The sequence below is a fragment of the Micromesistius poutassou genome (assembly GCF_964030765.1).
Source record: "Micromesistius poutassou genome assembly, chromosome: 15".
Classification (NCBI taxonomy): domain Eukaryota; kingdom Metazoa; phylum Chordata; class Actinopteri; order Gadiformes; family Gadidae; genus Micromesistius; species Micromesistius poutassou.
The window spans coordinates 3,333,344-3,355,905 of record NC_140285.1 but is presented as its reverse complement, the minus strand read 5'-3'; the positions used below and the strand labels follow the sequence as shown (position 1 = coordinate 3,355,905).

At 45.8% G+C, this 22,562-nt stretch overlaps 1 protein-coding gene across 1 annotated transcript; it reads right to left on the bottom strand.

Annotated features, from left to right (window-relative positions):
- Nucleotides 1-478: 478 nt before the first annotated feature.
- Nucleotides 479-19,497, bottom strand: ajap1 (adherens junctions associated protein 1; the record flags this gene model as incomplete). Its single annotated transcript, XM_084479768.1, has 4 exons — nt 479-551; nt 2,856-3,098; nt 4,455-4,542; nt 18,717-19,497. 4 exons carry the CDS (start codon nt 19,495-19,497, stop codon nt 479-481), a joined length of 1,185 nt encoding a protein of 394 aa, XP_084335894.1.
- Between the last annotated feature and the right edge of the window lie 3,065 nt (nt 19,498-22,562).

Below are 22,562 nucleotides of genomic sequence, written 5' to 3'. Positions count from 1 at the left end.
CTACCTCCTGAGCTACTGTCGCCCCCTCAATCAATGCATTCATGATTCTGCCCCCGGACGGGTAGTTCAACACTTTGGAGAGGCGTACGTAGAAATTAGGCATTAGGAGATATCTTACCATCTCCGTCTAATGAATTATGTATCCATCCGTGCCATAATGAAACACAACCACTGTTGGGGACATGGTCAGGGTAATGGCCTAGATCAAACCCGCCTAAAACAGACTTTAATCTCCACTCAAACTGCAGAGGCAGATGTTTGCCATCATTCCAATTCATCTCTCTTTTCTACCTCCAGCCTCTAAACCGGGTCATTGGGCTCCAACATCCTTCAATGCCTGGCAGTACAACAGGGTTTGGGGGCTGGCGTGGGGTAGAGTCCCTGAGGGGTGGGAGGGAGGACAGGGTACCCACCAGAGCCTGGGTCTGGGACGTCTGTGGCGAGCACGGTGAAGTGGTGAACCGGGCCGCACAGCCGGTCAGCAGGAGATCTCAAACCACTTCTCCGAAACAAAGGCCACGGGAATCAGCTGCCTTTCGCTCGGAGAGGGTCTGTGGGAGGGGGGGAGATAGAGGGAGGGTGAGAGATGTAGAGGTGGAGGAAACAAGTTCCTGATTGGTTGTTTGATTACATGTTCATTATGTGTTGATTAAGTGCTTTTTTTTTCATTAAAGTGTGTCAGTTAGAGCCATGGCTGGTTTACACAGAAATAAATCACACAGAAAGACGGCTAGAGAGACAGATCGATAGATAGAGACATACACAGCTAGGTAGATGGAGGTGTGAATAGAGAGAGAGAGACAGATAGAGAGACAGACAGGCAGGAAGGCAGAGAGACAGATCAGTGGACATATCTATAGACGGATACAGATAAATATATAGATACATAGATGCATAGATACATAGATATTCAAGCATGCTTGAATGTTAACACAGCATACATTAATAATAAATGAATAAAAAGTTATATGCTTCCTTCATAACAACAACTTCTCGAGATTCATTTATCACAGCCATGCTGTTGGTGAAACAAAGAACCATGAAGATATTTTAATTGAATTTCTCCTGCATTGTCGCCCCTCTGTGCCTTTCATTCCTTTTTTATATGTATTCAAATTGAAAGACACGCTGACATGAAAAATGCCTTTATCATCTTGCTAGTTTATTTCCACGCATTATCCTGTCATATTATTCACGTATTCAACAAAGCATGCCAAACATTTCAAAACAAATTGAGTCTATGAGTTAAAGCACGTGTACGTCTAGTGAAGATAACTTTCCCCACAGCTGAATGTTCACTTGAATGACGCAGCATTAACACAAATTTAACACAAAGTAACATTTCAAACACTCAGATTCGGGTTATTTCCCAGTTGTTTCCTCGTTTAAAAACCTATTTTGGCAGGATCCAATCAAATGTTAAAGGATCACATTAAAGCTACTTTGTATCCGGAGGTAATTGCCACTTTAACATAGAATGTCTACAGATAAGTTAGTTCTCTGGATAGAGAAGTAAGCTGTACTCTGGATGACTCAGTCAACTCTTATGGCCAAACAAGAAAATCTAACTACTGGGGCCAAGACACAACACAGTTCATTGATGGCCTCCAATTGGCTCAAATTAGTGTCAGCTGATGATGACACTAGTCAAGAGACATCACCTGACCTAAATTTTAGCCAACCAGAGAAGGCTCCTGCTATAATTTCCCCAGACGCAGGGCTGCCCCCAGGGAGGCGTTAATTTGTAAGTGTACAGTTGCTCTTCACAAATAAAAGCATTACTTAGTATTGGTTGTCGGGTTCAGGTTTTTTTTTTCAAACAAAGTACTCTAATTATTGGTGGATAGCTCCAGTCGACCACTTTTGCTGGCACAATTCCTCCCCCTGCCTCTCGTTCACACTCTGGATAAAAGCATCTGCTTAATGAAAACATGGATAATATTCATATATGTATCACAATGAAGTTGGACTACTTTACTTTCTGGTGATTTATGAAGTGAGCCGAGAATAGCTTTTTGCTGTGGATTTAAGAGCACTCTCTGGGCTCCTTATGTCCTCAAAATTATTGATTTATTGATTTATTCAGTCAGTAAGTCAGTAAAGTGTCTTTATGCAGCACATTTCACAGACGAGTCACAGGGTGCTTCACAACAATAGAATCAACTACAATGGAGCACAGACGCACATAGACATGGGAAAAACATCACAACCCAGAAGCCTGTCTGAAAGGATGAGTCTTCTACTGCCATCTATTCATTTATTCACTCACATCTCATAAAGCGACTTGTGCACTCTGTTGTTTTTAGCTCTTGTGTTGAATTGAGAATGCACTTTGTTGAGATCTCTTCGTCTTGAAATCTACTAACCTCTTCCTTCTGCTTCCTGTGGCTTTTCTGCACTCAGTCCACTTGTTCTCAACTTGGTCGTGCAGCACTTTTCTGTAGTTATAGTTGGAGTTAGACCAATTTTTTCGATGGTGTGCAAACAGCGTCACATGTAAGTCGTTTTGGCAACACGTTACAGTACAGTGTCCTTGTTACAGTGTCATTAAACATGCGATACGCACTGTAACAACCTTTTTCCATCAACAGCATGTACTCACGGAACAGCCGAACACAAACCTTTATCCTACCCTTGGGGGAAACTCACTAAATGTACCTATTCCGAACCACAACCCCTTACCCTGACCACCCTGTGTTGTGCGGTTCCATCATATCATGACTACACATCAAGTACACGCTGTTCCTCGTTGTTACATTGCCTATCGCACAGCCCTTACTTGTGTAATTACGCCGTAACCACACACTGCAACGTAGAGTGGCACCATGACTCCAGGTCATGCGCGGGGCACCCACCTGTTTCCGTTGTAGGAGCTCTTGTAGACCGGGGTCTGCTGGATCATCTCGTCGGTGTAGATGGGCACGGCGGTGCGCATGCACTCGTGCGAGCACTGCATGCTGTCGTTGTAAGCTGTGAAGATGTCCACCTTGCTGGGCACGCGGGCCGGCGTGAAGTCGGTCAGGTTCTGGCAGCTCTCCTCCTGCTGGTGGATCTTGCGCTGATGGCTATTGTGGCGGCCGGTGCCCGACTGCGCACAGCTACAGAAACACACACCAAAGACAGGAAAACAAACAGAAAAATCATACCTGGTAACTGGTAACTGCTTCCTGGTACTCAGTACCTGGGGAGGATGCTTGGTGAAAGGTTAAGGCTGGGTTTTTGTGTTTGTGAAAGTGAGTTCTTGGACTCAAGCGGAAGCGGTCATCACACGATGAGCGTCTGTTTGGAATGTACCCAGAAAGGAGTGCAGCACTTAAAAAAGCTCATAAAAAATGTATTTCAGTTTAGATGAAGAGAGCGGTTTAGATCCAGTTTATTTTGGAATGCCATAGCTGTAATCTGATCAGATGTGTGTAACGGATGCCAACTAGCCTGGGCTAGCTGGCATTAGTACGTTTGTAAATCCTCACACCCCTAGCTTTAAGAACGCTTCTAGCCGCTGAGTTTAGCTTAGTGGTTTGAGTGTTCGACTCCCATGCTGGTAGTGTCATAGTTCAAGAGGTGGCAGGTTCGAGACCCGAGAGCGGTCAAACTGCTCTCTGCTACATTGGTGCCGTGACCTGGATGGGAGTGAGGATTTAGGGGAGTGAGTGTAACGGATGCCAACTAGCCTGGGCTAGCTGGCGTTAGTACGTTTGTAAATCCTCACACCCCTAGCCTTAAGAACGCTTCTAGCCGCTGAGTTAGGAGCCTGGGCTTTTAGCTCAGTGGTTAGAGCGTTCGACTCCCATGCCGGTAGTGTCGTAGTTCGAGAGGTGGCAGGTTTGAGACCCGAGAGCGGTGGAACTGCTCTCTGCTACATGTGCTCCGGGAGAAGTCCATCAACAAGGTCAAAGACAAAATGTTTGAAAATTGTAGTGCATCCGCAAGGCGGAGAATGCCAACTGTCCGCTACGCTAAGGGTAGCATGAACGCTAAGGGTGCCAACGCTGAACTCCAATGCCAATTGACAATGCCAATGTAAGCTCTGCATTGGATGTACCGCAGAGTCACAGTGTGAAAGATTGAGCCCATTTAGCGGGCAGGAGACTTTCAGAATTAAAAAACAGGGTTCTGTCCACTCTCGCTGGCTGTGCAACTGTGTGATGCTAATTAGAATATCTCGGCTGGCTGGGTGGCGTGAGTGGGAGATGTTTGAGTGTCCATGGTAAGATTTGTGTAAACAAACAGAGAGGTACATTTATGTAGAATATAGAATGTAGAATATTTCAGTTCTAAGATAGTTAAAAAATGTACACATTGCAACTGCAGGGGCACATTACTATTGGTTTCTTTGTTGGGTTAGTTTCAGGGCTAAGGTCAGGTTGGGGTTGAGATTAATATGTAAGGTGTGGAGAATATGTGTGGAGAATGCAAACGGGAAGATGCAGGCAAACTATAAAGATGGTTCCTACCAGTTCTTCAGGACGAGGGTGGTGATCAGGGCCGCGATCACCATGATGAGAGACACAGTGATTGTGATGATCTGGTGCACTGCCAACCCTGGGATGAGTGGAGAGGGGAAACAACCATAAGCCTTCTTCTAGCCTCATACTACACACATATGAAACACGCACGCACGCAGGCACGCAGCACAGACCAGATATATTACACACACACACACATACACAGAAATGATGCTGCAAAAATGTACAATTAATTTCAAACACAAAAGAAAGTATATCAACATAATATAAAGTAAACTGCAAATATCTGATCTGGGAGGGGGAAAAACATAATCCGTCAACCAGTTCATCGTCAGAAATGCAAGATGGTGTACAGCACACCGTTCCTACGTTCTCTATGTTCCCGTAGAGAAATCTGTACTGGCTCTTGAAAACCGTTCTGTGATGTTTAGTAGGCAAGGCAAGTGTATTTATAAAGCACCCCCCCCCAACACAAAAGCTATTTGAATTGTTACATAGGCAGACAATACATGATCACATTTTAAGCCATCTAAAGAACAATCCATCAAAGGCAATGAATAAAAGACAAAAAAGCAATTTAGAAATATACAATATATACAGTCTGGGAGGAGTTAAGTAATCCCAAACAAAAAGTTAACCGGGCTACGCTATTAGACAACCCCTCAAATGGAAACACAAACACCATTCAAAGTCTCTGAATACCTTCCCTCTGGGCTAGTACCAGCAACCACCACCACAACAACAACAACAAACATGAGGATGATACGGCTAGTCACTTCCCAAGCGGTGACGTCATACATAATACATATACAGAGCGTGGCTCTCAAGAGAGGCTGGGGCCGCAGGAGCCCTGCTGTGAGGGTGACTCATGCATACGCATGGAAGTGCCCGGAGCAGGGGGCCCGCCGGGGCCATGGTATGAGACTGAGTGTGATACGAGTGACCTTGTGATATGAGAGACCTATGAGATGCCATACAAATTACATAGTCACAGTGTATGAGTGAGATTGTGATATGGGTCACATAGTGGTATGAGAGACATCATGATATGAGTGACGTCATGATATGAGTTACATTGTGATGCGACTCATATTGTGATATGAGAGACATGATATGAGGGACATCGTGATTTGAGGGAGATTACGATGATATGAGGCACTGCTAATGTAAGGGAAAGAAAGAAGGAAAGAGAAAGAGCAATGAATGTAAGGGAGAGAAATACGAGACAACAGAGAGAGAGAGAGACAGAGACCGAGACCCCAACGTATCCACATGAAAATAGACGGCAGGCAGTCCTGTGTCACCTCAACCATCTCCCCGCTCCATCAGCCGGCCTGTCTGCCTGCTGATCGGAGGCCATCTGTCTCACTGAAGTCACCCAAAAAGAACCTCCACTTGTGAGGGAAGAGAGGTGATCGGGGAACTCTGCCGGGTGGAGGTCCAGTGATGAGAAGTGGATCACCATCAGTGGACCTCCATCATGCCGGTGTGCATACTGTGCATGCATAATATGTACCCAGGTAGCAAGCCACTGGTGGGGCTGGAGGGGGAGGGCCGGGTCAAAGCTGGATTAATGATATCTCTGGCTGGCACCAATATGTGGGTGGTGGGGTGGGTGGGGGAGAGGTGATGGATGGTTTGGGGGGGGGGGGGATGCTTTAGCCTTCTCCTTTGCAATCAAGACTGCCCAGTGCTGCATACGCACGCATTTGACTTATCTCAGGCAAGGCATTTGCATTTGCAGCACGGAAACACTTTGCCCCACTCTCCCTCACTCTCTCTTTCGCTCTCCATCTCCCTCTCTCTTTATGTGACTTATTAACTCTCTATCATTTTCTTTGCTCACGTCTTGATCCCTAATCTCCCCTCACTCTCTCACTTTCACTCTCTCTCTCTCTCACTCCCTCTCGCTCTTTGACTATCGCCCTCACTCTCTGTTCACCTCCTGATCCCACACTTGCTTTTTCTCTCCATCTCTCTATCCCTCTCTCGCTCTCTAACTATCGCTCTCTCTCTACCTCTGTCTTATTCTTTCTGCTCACAATGAATCCCTCCCTCCTCTCCCCCCCTCTCACTCTCTCCCTCCCTCTCTTTCCCTATTAAGCTAATTATCTCTCATTCCTTCTCTGTGCTCACCTCTTGATCCTGTTCTTCTCTCCCTCTCTCTATCTGTCTGTCCTTCTCTCTCTCTCCCCCCTGCTGCCCCCCGCTCGCGATGTGACATCAAGGCAGTGTGGTTGAAAGCGTTGAGTTATAAATTAACATCTGTCTGAGTCGGGGGGAATAATGGCACGCGCCCTTGACCTTGATCAATAGTTGAAGGCTCAAATGAGGACCAAAGGGGGAGCAGGCGGTTCCATGGGCGCCGTTCCACTGACTTAATGTCCTTAAGAGGATCTCACGCGCGTCTTTCTGATTCATTGTCTCCTCTCGTACCACTGACATCATTAACATCAACAATGTACATTTCTACTAGTATTTGCTGCTATTAAGTGACATACTTCCATGTAGAATTTAAATGTATTAGTAAATGAATCAGTTTGTAGCATGTATTTATTAGTAGCATGTCATTTCAATGTTTCATATGTTTTATGTTTTTTTTTTTTTTAAATCCAAAGCAACTTAAAGTGACCTCTTCATCATTATGCCCCAAGCCCTGTATGGGGGAAATCCTAACCCTCGCCTAAAATGACCCGCCCAAGTAACTAGTGGTTTACAGGTTAATGGGCAGGTAAGGGTTTGTGAACGTTGCTCAAGGATGCATATGCTAATTACAATAATTCAACTTATTTAGTAAATTTATTTACGGCTCTCCACAGCATTACAATGCAGCATCGCCACATCGTCGGAAAACACATGGCATGCGCAAAGTACATCCTAAACACTGCACGCTCCGGAGTAACATGTAAATGATTAGTGTAAATAATATAATAAGAGGCGCCAACAAATTTAACTTAAAAACAATAGGTGGACTGCAGATATCATGGTTTGAACTGAGAACATCAGACGACTGGGAGACAGCTAACTGCTACTCTTTCCTGACCCCTGCCAATATGGTATATAGCCAGAGAAATCATGTCCTTTACTGAGCCTCATACAGTGCAACTGACACTGGAAATGTAAAAATAAACCACTCGGAAATGATGTTGTCTTTAAAAGACACTGCATCAAAATAGAAAAGGACCTCTGTGTTTAGATGCGTGTTATTGGTCAGCACATCTCCACGGTGGCTTTCATTAGCTCTTTTCTTCTGGGTCCTTTCATTAATCTCTTAAGGGAGGCGGGGTCAAAGGCCAGAGCTATTTCCAGCCTCAGAGATCAGTCAGAAATTACTACTAGAAAGTATTTGTGCTGACGGACGATCGGCGTGGAGATTAATATCTGCCGGCTGTCACTTTGACTGCTTTAAAAAGACACTATGTTTTATTTCTTTTTTTTCCTCTTGAATTTCTGCCAGAAAGACAAGTGGCTCGTGAGGGAAGAGGAGATAAAGAGGGAGAGGGAGAGAGAGAAAAGGGGGGGTAGAGAGAGGGGGGGAGATAGAGAGAGAGCAGAAGGGAGGTGTGAGAGAAACATGAGATGTGTGTGATGAGCGAGTCCATAGGGAGGATAGAGGGAGCAAGGAGTGAAGGACAGAGAGCATCTCCGCCCGATGCCGTCAAAGTGTACTGAGAGAAATAAATGAGGTCCTGGCATATACACTCACACACACACATACAGACACACACATATACCCACATACTTATACATACAAGCATACACACACACACACACACACACACACACGCACATATGCACAGACACACAAATACACACAGACAAACCCATAAGTAGTCACACACACACACACTTACCTACATGAACAGTGAGACGCATAGCAGTTTAATGAAATCTCACCGTGCATTTGCCTTTTTCTTCTTTTGTCTTGTGTTCAACTAGGCCTACATCTTAAGTACAACACATGTACTCTGCATTTACACCCCATACATAACACATGTATGTTCCTTTCTCTAATGGGAGTTCCACTCCACGTGACGTCCAGGGGAGCAGCTTAGTGCTGCAAGGACAGGTGCAGAAGGGCTGGCTGACTGGGGGACCGGAGTACCATTCTGAACCTTAGTTTAATCTCGTCCCTGTCCATGGTTGCACCGCATCCAACGGAGAATGTGCCTGGAAAGGGGCTTGCTTGGTGGGCGCTGTCCTTGGTCCTGAAGCCCAGGATCACATGGGTCTATGTTCCTGTCTCCCAGGTCTCTCTCTCTCTATCTCTATCCCCCTCTTGCTCTCTTTCTCTCTCTCTCTCCCCCTCTTGCTCTCTCTCTCTCCTCTTGCTTTCTCTCTCTCTCTCTCTCTCTCTCTCCCCCCACCTCTCTCTCTCATGCTCCCATTCCCTTTCACACAACACTTCTCTCTCTCACCCTCGTTCTCCTGCTCTGGTTTCCTGCCTCTCGTCGGTGCGCTGCCCAAGGCTGCCCCCAGACCTCAAAACATATTGTGAATTAAAATAATTATAATAACCCATTCCCAACATATTTTAAATGTTCTCTGCGTGCCACTCAAACCGCCGGAGGCTGCAATTAGGTCGTTTGTTCTCCAACTTCTCAATAACAAATGGGGCAACTCCAAAAGCATTGCTATTTTACGTGTGTGTGTGTGTGTGTGTGTGTGTGTGTGTGTGTGTGTGTGTGTGTGTGTGTGTGTGTGTGTGTGTGTGTGTGTGTGTGTCAGTAGCGTAGCCAAAAAATGTCCATATGGGTGGGCACAGAAAAAAACGGGCAGGCAAAGCCAATTTGATTGAAATTAAGATAAGCCTAGATTAGATGCACAATACAAACATTAATCAAAGGCATGTTATATTTATGACATAAAGGTGGAATTTATTAAAGGCATTTTATCACAGCTGACAAATTACGCTGACATTTTTTAAACTGGCGCGAAACTGCACGACCCATGCATCGGCGCGTCACATTTATTTAACGAGAGGAGGGGGAGAGAAGGGAAGGAGGGGAAGAGAGTGAGTCGTCCTTGACCGACAGACAGGCCTAATGTCTAATGGCTATATTTCTTTATTTCTTATATTTGTATCGTGGGAGGGCTCTCACTGCAACGCTCAGGAGGGGAGGGCTGAGGAGCTGCCGGCTGTTCGCAATTTGACTGATCCTTGAGCTCTCAGCGGAGCGCTGACTTGCGTGCCTTTTTTTAGATGGTGAACGTAAACGAAGGAAAGCCCTCTGATTCGATGGGCAAGACTGACAATTAGGCGGGCCTAGACCCATCCAGGCCCGCCCGTGGCTACGCCTCTGGTGTGTGTGTGTGTGTGTGTGTGTGCGTGTGTGTATTTCTTTGCATGTGCGTATGCCTGTGTTTTTGGGAGCAGGCACAATTGATAAAGGTAGTGAAGAAAGTATCTATCTCCATCCTTCCGTCCATCCTCCTGTTTGTCTGTCTGTCCGTCTGTCAAGTAGGTGTTAGCTACACAGCTGGGCCACTATGGTGACGTTCACTACACCGGTAGGTCTCACTCTACTATTTACTAACTAACCCCTCTGAGTACCACCTTCACCAGCACAAATCATTTTGGAGAGGGAAAACATTTATATGTATATTTGACTGTATGAGCCATTTGGTTTGCAATTGAACATTAAATCGACGACGCAGGCACATTGACTTTCTTTTTGGTAACTGTTCACAACCAACCATGAGAACAACAAACACATATTTTTGTTATTTTCGTATTTTCGTTCAATTACCCCTGCAATCATTCAGCGTGAACCCGTATCCCACTTTAGAAACCCTGACCTTGACTCCACCCTCATCTCCCAACCCCCCCCCCCCCATCTGGGTGGACCGGGGATCTTGACCTCTTTTCGCCCGCCGGACCCCCCTCCCTCCCAACAAGCTCTGTGTTGCAGTGTGTGTGTGTGAGAGGTGTGGCGGTGTGTGTGTGTGTGTGTGCGGCGGTGTGTGTATATGGAGGTGTGTGTGTGTGTGTGTGTGTGTGTGTTTTGTTTGTTTTGTTATCCTTTTATCCTTTTATTGTCATTGTTTTTGGGGGAAATTCTTCTCTGCTTTTGACCCATCCGGGGTCCGGTGAACACCCGGAGCAGTGGGCAGCCGCAGTGTGCAGCCGCAGTGCAGCGCCCGGGGAGCAGGTGGGGGTTCAGGTGCTTTGCTCAAGGGCACCTCATCCATGGATGAGGACGTAGGAGAGTGCTGCACAACCACTCCCCTCGTCCATATATTTGCCTACCGGTCAGGATTCGAACCAGCCACCCTCCGGTCCAACTCCTTAACCAGTAGGCCACGCGTGTGTGTGTGTAGGTGTGTGGATGTGTGTGTGTGTGTGTGTGTGTGTGTGTGTGTGTGTGTGTTGAGGTGGGCGTGTGTGTGTGTGTGTGTGTGTGTGTGTGTGTGTAGGTGTGTGTTGAGGTGTGTAGGTGTGTGTGTGTGTGTGTGTGTGTGTGTGTGCGTGTGTGTTGAGGTGGGCGTGTGTGTGTGTGTGTGGAGGCGTGTGTGTGTGTGTGTTGAGGTGTGTGTGTGTGTGTGTGTGTTGAGGTGGGCGTGTGTGTGTGTGTGTGTGTGTGTGTGTGTGTGTGTGTGTGTGTGTGTGTGTGTGTGTGTGTGTGTGTGTGTGAAGGGTAGCAGGGATTCTGTAGAAGGCAGCCCGCTGATGGCGGAGCAATTGGCAATTAAGGGGCAGTGTCAAAGTGTCAATCCAGGCCTGATTTCCACTGAGTCACTCAGCAAGCTAAAACACTTATTGGAGAAGAGAGGGAGGGAGAGAGAGAGAGACAGCAAGAGAGAGAGAGATGGAGGGAGAGAGAGAGAGGAAGAGAGAGAGAGAGTGTCATCAGAAGAACGAGAGAGAGAGAGGGAGGGAGGGAGGGATAGAGAGAGAGAGACAGTGGGGGCAGAGAAGGAGAAAGAGGGGGCGAAAGGAGATAAGGGGGAGGGGTGTAAGGTAGGGAAGTTGGTAGAGAGAGAGAGAGAGAGAGAGAGAGAGAGAGAGAGAGAGAGAGAGAGAGAGAGAGAGAGAGAGAGAGAGAGAGAGAGAGAGAGAGAGAGAGAGAGAGAGAGAGAGAGAGAGAGAGAGAGAGAGAACCAATTATTCGTACCATTGCCTCTTTTTTTCCCCAGTTGATGTATTAGTTTTTTTTACCAATGTTAAAGGCGCTGCTGCATAATTCAACCAATCAAAAGGCAGTCGCCAACGTTGGAGGTGTGACCGCCTCACCTCCATGATAGCATCACCTGTAAAGTGTGTCATGTCCGTGATTGATGGCTTATCTTGTTAGAGACGGACAAAACCAAAGATTGGCATTAGCAATGCTACCTAATGCTATTGGCATTAGCTAATGCTACCGTCACTTCGTCACATGTGATTGTAAGGCTTGCTGGTCCTGATGGTGACGAATCACTCAGCAGCCAGATCCCTCTCAATGTGTCTTGGAGTAGGAGTGTGAAAACCTGCTAAATTGTGTTTAGTCATAGCAGTGTATTTACAAAAAGCACCAGTGGTATGAAAAATGATAATCTGCTACCAATTTTCATGCAAAAAAAAACCCAACCAACAACAAAGAACTCATTGTTTTTGTTTGTTGCTGTCTCATCGAAAATAATACGAGAAAGCTAATTAGGAAAGCAGACTTATAATGAGATGTACGAGAGGAAGGGAGGGGGTGGAGAAAACTGCTGCTCCAGCAGTGACTGCTCCACTGAACACGTCGCAACATGGCAAAAAAAGAATGTGGAAGCCATGTTTGGACGCATAGAGCTACGAAAAGACGCACGGCCGTCCAAACTGACGCTTGTGCGTTTCAGCCGGTGAGATGTGACAAAGGGTTTGGAAGAACGCAATTATCACCATAAAAATGAATTGGAGATTGTCTGCTAGAAGAAGGTGCGTAGTTAGACCTCAAGGATTTGTACTAGTAACAACTAATCTTTGAGAGAGAGAGAGAGAGAGAGAGAGAGAGAGAGAGAGAGATAAAAAGGGGATTCATTTTTGTATTCCGCCTCCCCATGACTTATTGAGAGTCCATATAAGGAAAGATCTCTGAGCGAAGAGCAGAGAGCTAATTCGATTGTCATGGTAACCGTCGGGGGGGGTGATGTGTGGTGGTCAGTCTCTGTCTCTCTCTCTCTGTCTCTCTCTCTCTCACGCGCTGTTAAAGAGCCAATGTCGCACGGCCTCCATGCCAGAGGGTCATCCTACGTTAGCCCATAAGCATATTCATTCACTTAGCACGTCCTAGAGACGCTTAATATTAATGTAATATGTGCTCTCTCTCTCTCTCTCTCTCTCTCTCTCTCTCTCTCTCTCTCTCTCTCTCTCTCTCTGCTTCATCATTATTCTCCTTACGGCCCCCCCCCTCCGCCTGTGACCCCTCGGCCCACCCGGGTATCCTGGGGGTGACGGGTAACCACCAATTAAGTCAGACTGGATTTATTTACATTTCAAATCTAAATCCTATCGCCACTAAACAACCGTTTGACCTCTCTGCGTTTCCTCAAAGTCCTCTCAAACGGCCCTTCAGTTCAATTAGTGGGGGCGGGGGGGGGGGGGGGGTTAAGAGGGTGGGGCACCTCCCGGTGTTTACGTCGGGGGTTGTTTAACCTCGGGACCCCCCTCGTCTCCATCGTTTAATAAGCACCTCCCAATGTGGCCGCCGGCAGGCAGGTTGTGTTTCTTTAAGGAGAATTAAGCGCCGTTGGTTAATGACTGTGTATCCATAATGGATCTGACGACTCCATCTGCAGTGTGTAGGGGGAGGGAGGGGGGAGGCAGGGGGGAGGGCGGTATAATCACCAGGAACAATCTGCGTCTTTTAAGAGAGAGAGAGAGAGAGAGAGAGAGAGAGAGAGAGAGAGTCCAGACACAAACACACACACAAACATTGGTTATGGCACTTTGATGACACTGGGCTCCTGAAGGCTGAACAACACTGTACATCCATGTATTACACACATGAGCGCAGTATTAACATATACTGGTGCACACACACACACACACACACACACACACATACACCCCCACACACCCATACACAGGCATTCACAAATGCACACAAGCAGGCATGTATGCATGCATGCACACACACCCACACATACACCCACACAAACATGCATAAACACTCACATTGACACATACAGCCACCACTGCATGCATGTATGCATCCAGATGCACACACATGAACAAACACATGCACACACACACACACGCACACAAACATGTACACATGCACACACACACACACACACACACACACACACACACATGCACACCAGTACACATAAACACAGACAATCAAAAACACACAGATGTACACCCACACATACACACACACACACACACACACACTCACACACTTTGATGATAATCATGATGTATGCTTTAATAGCTGCCAGTTGCTCAAGCATCTCAGTGTATTTGTGAGTCAGTAATTCACGGCCATTAAACCCTGTTTGTAGGGGTGAATGCACTCTGCTTCATGTTTACTCCAGGGCCGCGGTCATCGCCATGGTGAATTACACCATGAGGCCAATTACAGAGAGCCAGTAGAAGAGCCATTATGGCATTCTTCTTCTGCGCTCCATTAATTGTTCATCAGCGTTATTATCAAAGATAAATAAATCTGAGATCAGTTTCTGGCTTTGTGTGTATTTGTGTTGTATTAGTTTTAAAATATGATCTAAAAAAACGTGAAGCTACAGGTTGTGTTTTCGAATTACATGTTTGAACGCATTTTCATAAGAATGTTAATGTCAAAACATCCAATCAACCTAACAACTTAAGCAAGTAAAAGCAAAATATACATTTGAAATATGAGCAATCAAGTCAGGGAAAACAGCATATATGGGTCTATGCTTTTGAGCACCAACATTATTTACTATGACATCCACCCCTGTTCCGTTTGAAGTCTTTAAATTCTGATTGGCTGACGCCCGCATCTGGGCTCGTCAGGGACAGCTGGTTTCATGCAGTCCCAGCGGAGAGCACAGCCGTCCCCATCTACCTCCACAGCACAAGGAGGCAGAGCACCAGGCAGGGAGCGAGAGAGGATGAGAGACATAGGCAGAGAGATAGGAGAGAGAGATAGAGTCAAAGGACGAGAGAGATGAGAGAGATAGGAGAGAGAAACTTAAAGGATGAGAGATAGGAAGAGAGATAGGAGAGAGAGATAAAGTCAAAGGATGAGAGAGAAAGGCAGAGGATTCGGAGAGAGAGAGTGAAAGTAAAAGAGAGAGAGAAAATTCAAGGAAGAGAGAGATAGGCAGAGAGTGAGAAGGTCAAAGTAAATGGAGAGAGGAAATGAAAGGATGGGAGATAGTCAGAGAGATATGATAGAGACAGAAAGAGAAAGGCAAAGTGAGGGAGAGAGAGAGAGAGAGAGAGAGAGAGAGAGAGAGAGAGAGAGAGAGAGAGAGAGAGAGAGAGAGAGAGAGAGAGAGAGAGAGAGAGAGAGAGAGAGAGAGAGAGAGAGAGACCTCCCCTTGAGCACCAGGTTTTTATTTCCCTAACAATAAAGCGCACTGCTGACTGCGTAGTAATTATATCCTGGCTAGGGGCCCTTCGTTGGAGACAGAGGGAGGGAGAGAGACACAGGTTAATGTGTTGTGAAGGCAGAGGGGAACTTTTCTACAAGAGCTAACCAGAGGGGCCTTGCTCCCTCCCCCCTCTGATGAGGGGAGGGGGGGGGCTCCACTGATTAACTTATGCAAACCTCACGGTCGTAGAGACCCCTGTCATCCGACCATGCTCGTCAGACCCTGAATTAGCCATCATCTGAATAGCCAGGATTTATCACTGGTGATTAATCCACAAAAAATGTTATCCCCTTGAAGGACTGCGGTGAAAAAAACAATCACATCAAAATCAATGAATCATATACGGACGTCTGCAGCCAAAGCACACGGCTGTGTTACTGGAAAGATGTTTCAGAATTTTATAACAGCTTCTGAAATAGACTGGAGTCCTAAATAACTTATAATTATAATAAAAATAACAGCCCAGTTACGTTGTGCTTTTCGTTCGTTGAAGCAATAGGATTCTGTTTGTTTTCTTGGTTGGGCTACAAATATGAACCGAAATCTGTGAGTCGTGTTTTCATCCGAACGAAAAGTATCCATGTAGGTGAAGTATGTATTTAAACCAACCGCGTGGACTACCCAAATGAACACATTTTGGTATTTTTATTGCATAGGCCTAAACTTAGCTTAGCTTAGCCATATTCTAAAGAGAAACAAATCATTGAAATCAAAACAAATCTTGTAGCCTCTCACTCAAGCTCCCTGTCAAATCAAATAAATGCTAGAATAACCTCTTCAGGGGTAAATGACAATATGGCATCACCGTTTCAAATATGAGTGAAATATACAGTTTGACTTGTGGTGTTGACTCTGTGACTTTTTCTGCATTGCGTTAGGAACTACTGGAGAGACTCTGTCAGCTGTCAGTCGCTGTCATTAGCGTTAGCATTTTTATTACTGTGGATTCTACCGTGTTTGTTGTTCAGTTTGTCCTTACATCAACCTCCCCAAAAAAGTCAAAAGTGGCAGATTACTAACTAGAAGGATGGTTATTTGCTTAATGAGTCACATGAAACCACATTTTGAACTGTAAATTAACAAAAAAGTGAATGCTGTGTGGCAGTTAACTGTGTTGGGACCGCACACTGCATGTCATCTATGAAGACATTTCCAGCCTCGATAGCAGTACTGGAAATCAAAGTGAGGGTGAGCCCAGGGAGGATTAGATGGGCTGGTTCGACCAAGATAAATCATACATGCTAAATCTACATCTCAGTCAATAGTCAGAAAGTACGAACACATGCACACACACACACACACACACACACACACACACACACACACAATCACACGTGCGCGCACACACACACACACACACACACACACACACACACACACACACACACACACACACACACACACACACACACACACACACACAAATACACACACCATTATTGTATTACACCTTTACAAAATGACAACATTATGTTTTGGTGAATTGTACAACAACATGTCCTATTGGACATGGAATTGAAAGCATTCAGCTGTGGTGATTTGCATTTGGCATAGCTGTGCTTTTATTGTGAAATACACTGGTTCAGTTGCACTCAGTGGTTTGGGACTTCGTAATCGAGAACCACAGCCAAAAGTAATATCGGCCAATCAATGCTCAGCTGTTGGGTCAGCTCTACAGACATGCAGCCTTTCATTTATGGTAGCTATGCATCGCTGCATTTTGACCACATGATGTGACACTTCACAAACGGCCAGAACATTTAAACATCTGATTCAATAATATTTTGCAAGTGGTGTTTGAGCCCTTGGAAGGACGGATACATTGACCCAACCAAAGGTTTTAAATAATTACAAACCAAATTACCACCAGACAACCCTGACAGCACAACAGCAAAAAAAAGCTCAAAACTCAAACCTCAGGGGCCTGCCTCCATCATCAACACGCCTCACAGAACATCATTAATCCTATCTCGTCAAATGTTTGTCTGGCCTTCATGTCTACAAACGATTTGTGTCAAAACTTTCTCAGTCGAAATATTGGCATGCTTACTTAACCTTTCGTTCAGTCATACTCTGAGTGCAGTTGAAGTGAATTCATTTAGCTGTACTAAGTTAATTTAGCAAACGCTGAAGACATGCCCCTTTTCAAAATCAACTTATTAAGAAACAATCAGCTCACTGAGGAGTCTGTCTACTCTGGATATGAAAGCAGCCAGATTGTGAGAGAGTGCACTTGTTATGTTGAGTAGACCAGATGAAGAGCCCAAAGGAGCATTAATCATAATGAAGACCAAACAACCACACTACATAATGCTTGGCAGGCTGTGTTGTCCCCGGTTATTAATGACATGAGACATAGATTTCGACAACAGTTCTAACATTTTTCATTTTTTTAACAGTGTAGTGACAAACAGCAGGTCATTGGGTATAGATCTCCCCATATTTTTGAATTTCAAATAAATTTCAAAGGGAACATTGATTGTTAAAGTATCGGCTGTAGTGGATTTCTTTCAGAAATATCAACGCAATATCTCTATCTATCTGTCCCCCTTTGCAGTGGAGGTGCACTCAAGCTGCTGGGTGTGGGACTGAGACTGAGGCAGGAGAGTGGTCTGCAGTACCTCACACAGTAGTCACTAACTGAAGATGTTTTGCGTTATACTGGTTTAAGTGGTTCTTCTGGTGGCTCGTTGAAGAATAATTGTCCTCAGCACTTCATGCTCTAATTGTACAACATTTATGAGATATGAGCCACTGGGCACGATGCAATCCCATCCACCGTTAAACATGACTGAGGCCTTTATGGATGTCGGCACGGGTCATTTAGGAAGCCACCCTTCCCATCAACTTAATGAAACTGTAAATCCCAGTTAGTGCTGCGTATTTCAACTACATGTGTCACACTGTTGAAAGCCTAAACGTGTCCAAGGATATTCTGTATTATGGGTTTGCTTCGTAATGCCACTTTATGAAAATGAACTAAAAATAGTCCTGGTAAATTGGAAGCGTGCCTGAGATTGGATGGGAGGGATTTGTTTTTTCTTCTTGTGTGTATTTTGATTGGTGCTGGCGAAATTATAATTACCTGTCAAACTGTCATGGCCCTTGGGTAATGAACTTGGGAACCCTTATTCCAGAACGACTACGGTCTCATAACATAAGTTAATAAAGCAGTGATTTGACATTGTTCAAATATTGAATCCTACCTCGGTCACAAAGCCCAGTGGAAGATAATGGCACGCTCTGTTAGCTATCTGTCTTTTTTTTATAATGGAACAAGGGTTTTTGCTCAGGGTTTCTGACATGCAGGTGATAAGATAATGATACCTTGCATTACAAGTGAAGGGTTCCGCGAACAACAGGGAACCAGGAAAGTTAGCATAAATCCCAGACTAAAGAGTATAACAACTGACAAGCGTATCAACCGACAAACCTTGGGGAAAACTCTTTGGGAAGGGGGGAGAAACCCGGGTCCCCCTAGGGATGAGTTCTAACTTTGGAGGCAACAAGATGACTCTGGGAGGCAAAGGTGAGCGACTCAATTTACTAAACTTCTCGGAAAATAGCGGAAAGCAGCAACAAACTCATTAACTGTTTTTGTTTTACCCAATAACTGCAATTGAATCCATCCGCCTTAAACTCTTGTATTAACTCGGACCCCACATTTTGTGCACTGCTGAAACATTATGTACAGCCGCTTACCTGGTGTTTCCCCATATGGCTTTGGTGGTTTGGCGATATCGCCCAAGCTGACCGCGGCCTTGGTGGTGTTCTGCTTCTTGTTCTGCGGCGTGGTCGCCACAGGGCTAGTCCAAATGGGAACCTTGGTGGTACTTGTGGTGGTGGTGCTGGCCACCGTGGTGGTCAAGGACTTGGTGGACAGGGTGAGGTTGGGCCCGGGTTTGCCTTCCTCGTCTGGGGTATCGACTGGTGGCCCAGTGGGTCCCCAGTCGATAAATCCTGCCGGGGTGGTGGTCCAGCCCTCCGGTGCCTTGTCCGGACTTTCCCACATGAGCTGCCTCCTCATCCGCGGCAACAACCTCACCTTGTCCCGCTTGCCGCCGCGGTACAATGCAACTGCTGCGGCGGCAGCGGCCCTGGCCAACGGCGCCGGCGAATCCGCAGCCTGAGAGTATATCCAATCGCAGTCCTTGCACGCCACTTGGCCCAAACGGCGTAGCGGTTTTCTATGCCTCTGAACTCTGACCTTGGAGCCCAGGCCGGCCCTGCCGTCATGGGGCGGGGAGACGGGGCTGAGCAGCCGCCGGGCCTGGAGGCTCACAGTCCTCCAGTGGAGCATGTTGGGGGTGTCCCAGAGGGGCTGCCAGCGGGGCCGGGAGCGAGGCGCCATCTTGTGCTGGAGCTTGAGCCCCAAGGCTGGGCTGAGGGGGCTGCAGACGGAGAGGTCAACGGCCAGGTGCGCCACAGCCAGCAGGATCCAGATGTGGTGCGCCGGGGAGGAACCTGGCCTCAGAGCGGACATCGGACTGATGGGGGGGGGGGAAGGGGAAGAAGATGATGAAAACTGTTAGAAATCCCCCCAAAAAAATCCCATCAATCATTTGCTGTTGCAGATTCAAAGACGGGTGAGGTTTATTCTCCTGATCGCTGTTCAAGAGTTTCTTTTGAACAAACCCCCTACTTCAGAACTTTTTGTAACTCAGGCGATGACTTAAGAAATAATTGCTTAAAATGTAGGTCAGACACAGGGAAAACATTTGAACTCGTTCCGCCCTCTGTGCTTTCACCTGTCAAAAGCAACCGGCACTTATCTTTGATATTAAGAGATGCATATCAACTCCCAGTATTGATAAGACCGAGAGAGACAAGGTCAGGGCAAGTTTAGCTGATCATGATATCCTGCATTATCTCTCCTAGACTAAAAAGTCATCATGATTCTCAAAGGGCGATTTGATTATGCATCGCGTTGATGGGAGTGGGTGAAATGTCTACATAATCTCAGCCTGGGATATCGTGTGACTTGAATACCATATCACACATCTTCACCTGGAACACAAACGCCTGTGTGTAATGGATGTATTCACGCCAAGCGTTTTTTTTCACTAGATTTGAGCCCTTGTTAACTGTGAAGGTGTTTGTTATCGCGGCGGTCTCTCTATCGTGTTGCCAGGGGCGATCTAGGCTAGCGCTTGTTCGTCGCTGGGCTCACCGCGATTGATTTGAATGTCCTTGGACGGTCTTTGGGACGAAACAACACAATCAATTCTCAAAATGACCAAGCTCATTATGGCTTGGGACTCATCTGAATTGTCCTTGCTGGCACAATGTACAACCATGCCTTGGGCTGAATTGGGAAGCAATGTTGCTGTGAATTAAGCACCGATAAGCCACTCTCCGTTTGGTTATTCCTCTCCCTAAATTTGTCAAAGGTGACTTTAGCAGACATGTTACAGTGACGGTGATAAGCGTAGCCATGAGCTACACAAAGAACTGCATGAACACAAGGAACATTCATCTGTAACCTTTTATCTTTTTATATTTCCATACGATAACCTTTACTGGCTGCTTTGCTTGATTAGGTTGCCAGGTATTTATGATTTACCTGAGCCTTAATTTGATGTCAGTCGTGAAGCGCCATTAAGCCGGTGAACAACAATGATTGTTTTGCGAAGGCAGCTTAATTGAGCCATGAGTGGTGATTGATGCAGTCATAGCGCAGCGTTGACAAGGTCAGAGCATTATTGACGGCAGACATAATAATAGGCTCCAGTCTTAATAGTGCTCTGGGGCTGGGGGTACGGAGAACACAAGATGTCACCGGTGGCGTTAACAGTAGACAAACTGATGCTAGTTTCACCTTCAAGACCGGAAATTGTTCACCGGTATGGATCGGATGATATTGGAATGAATAAAAAAGCAATAATGAGACTTGATCATAATAAACATAGTCAGCTGTAGTCAGGGCACGTTTGTCTAGTCTACATTTACATTTACATTTAGGGCATTTAGCAGACGCTATTACATCCAAGGCAACTTACAAATAGGTACATTTGTCAGAAGAAAGAGAAACAACAATATATCACTGTCGGTACAGTAACAATGTTTGCCAAGCACAAAGATAGGTAAGATAAGATGCTATGCAATGCTAATTACTATTTTTAAGTGCCAGGGCGTACAAACATAAAGTAAGAGGGGTGTTTTTGAGGAGAGTAAGGGAGGAGGGTGGTAAGGAATGAGGCTATGGAGAGTCCAGCTGAGAGTTGTGACTTTGAGTTGTGCAACCTTGTGCTTGCTCTTAGCCCATTCTAGTGTTGGACTCCGAGCTGTAGGTTGTGTTTGAACCCCAGGGTTTGCAGGCTTGAAGAAGGTGCATAACTCTTACATGCTCCTTAATGACACACATCTAAAAACGACAAAGAAGGGTACTTTGTGGTCCCGTTTAATGAGACACTCCCCGGGGTGTTGCATTAATGGAACTGTGTTTTGCCTCTGAAAAATAATCACAATTAACCGTGAGATAGCTTATTATAAGCTACCTTTTGGGAGCATGACAAAGCTGTGGAATCCTCTGGTTTAAGTAGTATGACTAAGCCTTTCCACAAGGATTCACATCAACATGTTTGAAAAACAGAGTAAAGAGAGATTGAGAGAGTGGTGTTATTAAGTTATAATGTAGACACTGTAATAGAAATTACACAAAAAAGGGTTTTCATACAGAAAAAATGGCTGCACTTATGGTAATCACTATTAGTTTTCACATTTTCAAACATGTGAAGCGATTTCAGGATTTGAAAGGCACCACTTGTTTTCAAGTCGGAATCATTATGAAATTGCTTTTGCAAGGTTATTGGAAAACAAGGCTTCAAAATCCCTGAATATTACATTAATTATTGACTTGCTTTCTGTGTGTGTGCATGGCCACTGTCCTTCAGTGAACAAAAGCAAATACTCAGGGCCATTGCCTTCAGCTGGGACCCTGTCCCAGCTTGGTGTCCTAACAACAAACTTCCAAAGCAAAACTACAGGCAAACTTCCCGAATCTCGGCCTTGAAGAAACAAAAAGGAGAGGGGAAAGCCAAGCGCTGTCCTACTTGAGACGTGGACGATAGTTCAGCCGCTCTGATCTACAGACCTTCTCCAAAGTGAGGGGAGGGTCAGCCTCCACAATCCGCAGGGCGGCCTCGCACTTCAACTGCCGCAGATGACGAATCGTGATCCGTGATGGCGGTTAGTAAGCCAAGTATTTATAGCTGTCCCGTTAAGAAATCGGATCATCCAAGACTCATCGTTTCCACTCTCCCTCTCTCTCTCTCCGTCTCCCTTCACATATTTCTGTTTGTGGCCGATTGGGCAGCGACCTTTTACGCCTGACATTAAACTCTCTCGTCTTTGGTGTCCGTTCTTTTTACCCCTTTCCACCGCCACAATAGAGTACTTGAGAGCTAAGAGAGGAAGCCTGGGTTCTTCTGTGGGCTCAATATTACAACAATAATGGCTCTCAATGTCAACTAAAGGGGATACAGGAATAAGAACTGGTGAGAGATCTTTTGAGAAAGCCTCAGCAGCTCACTTGACTAACTGCTGTGT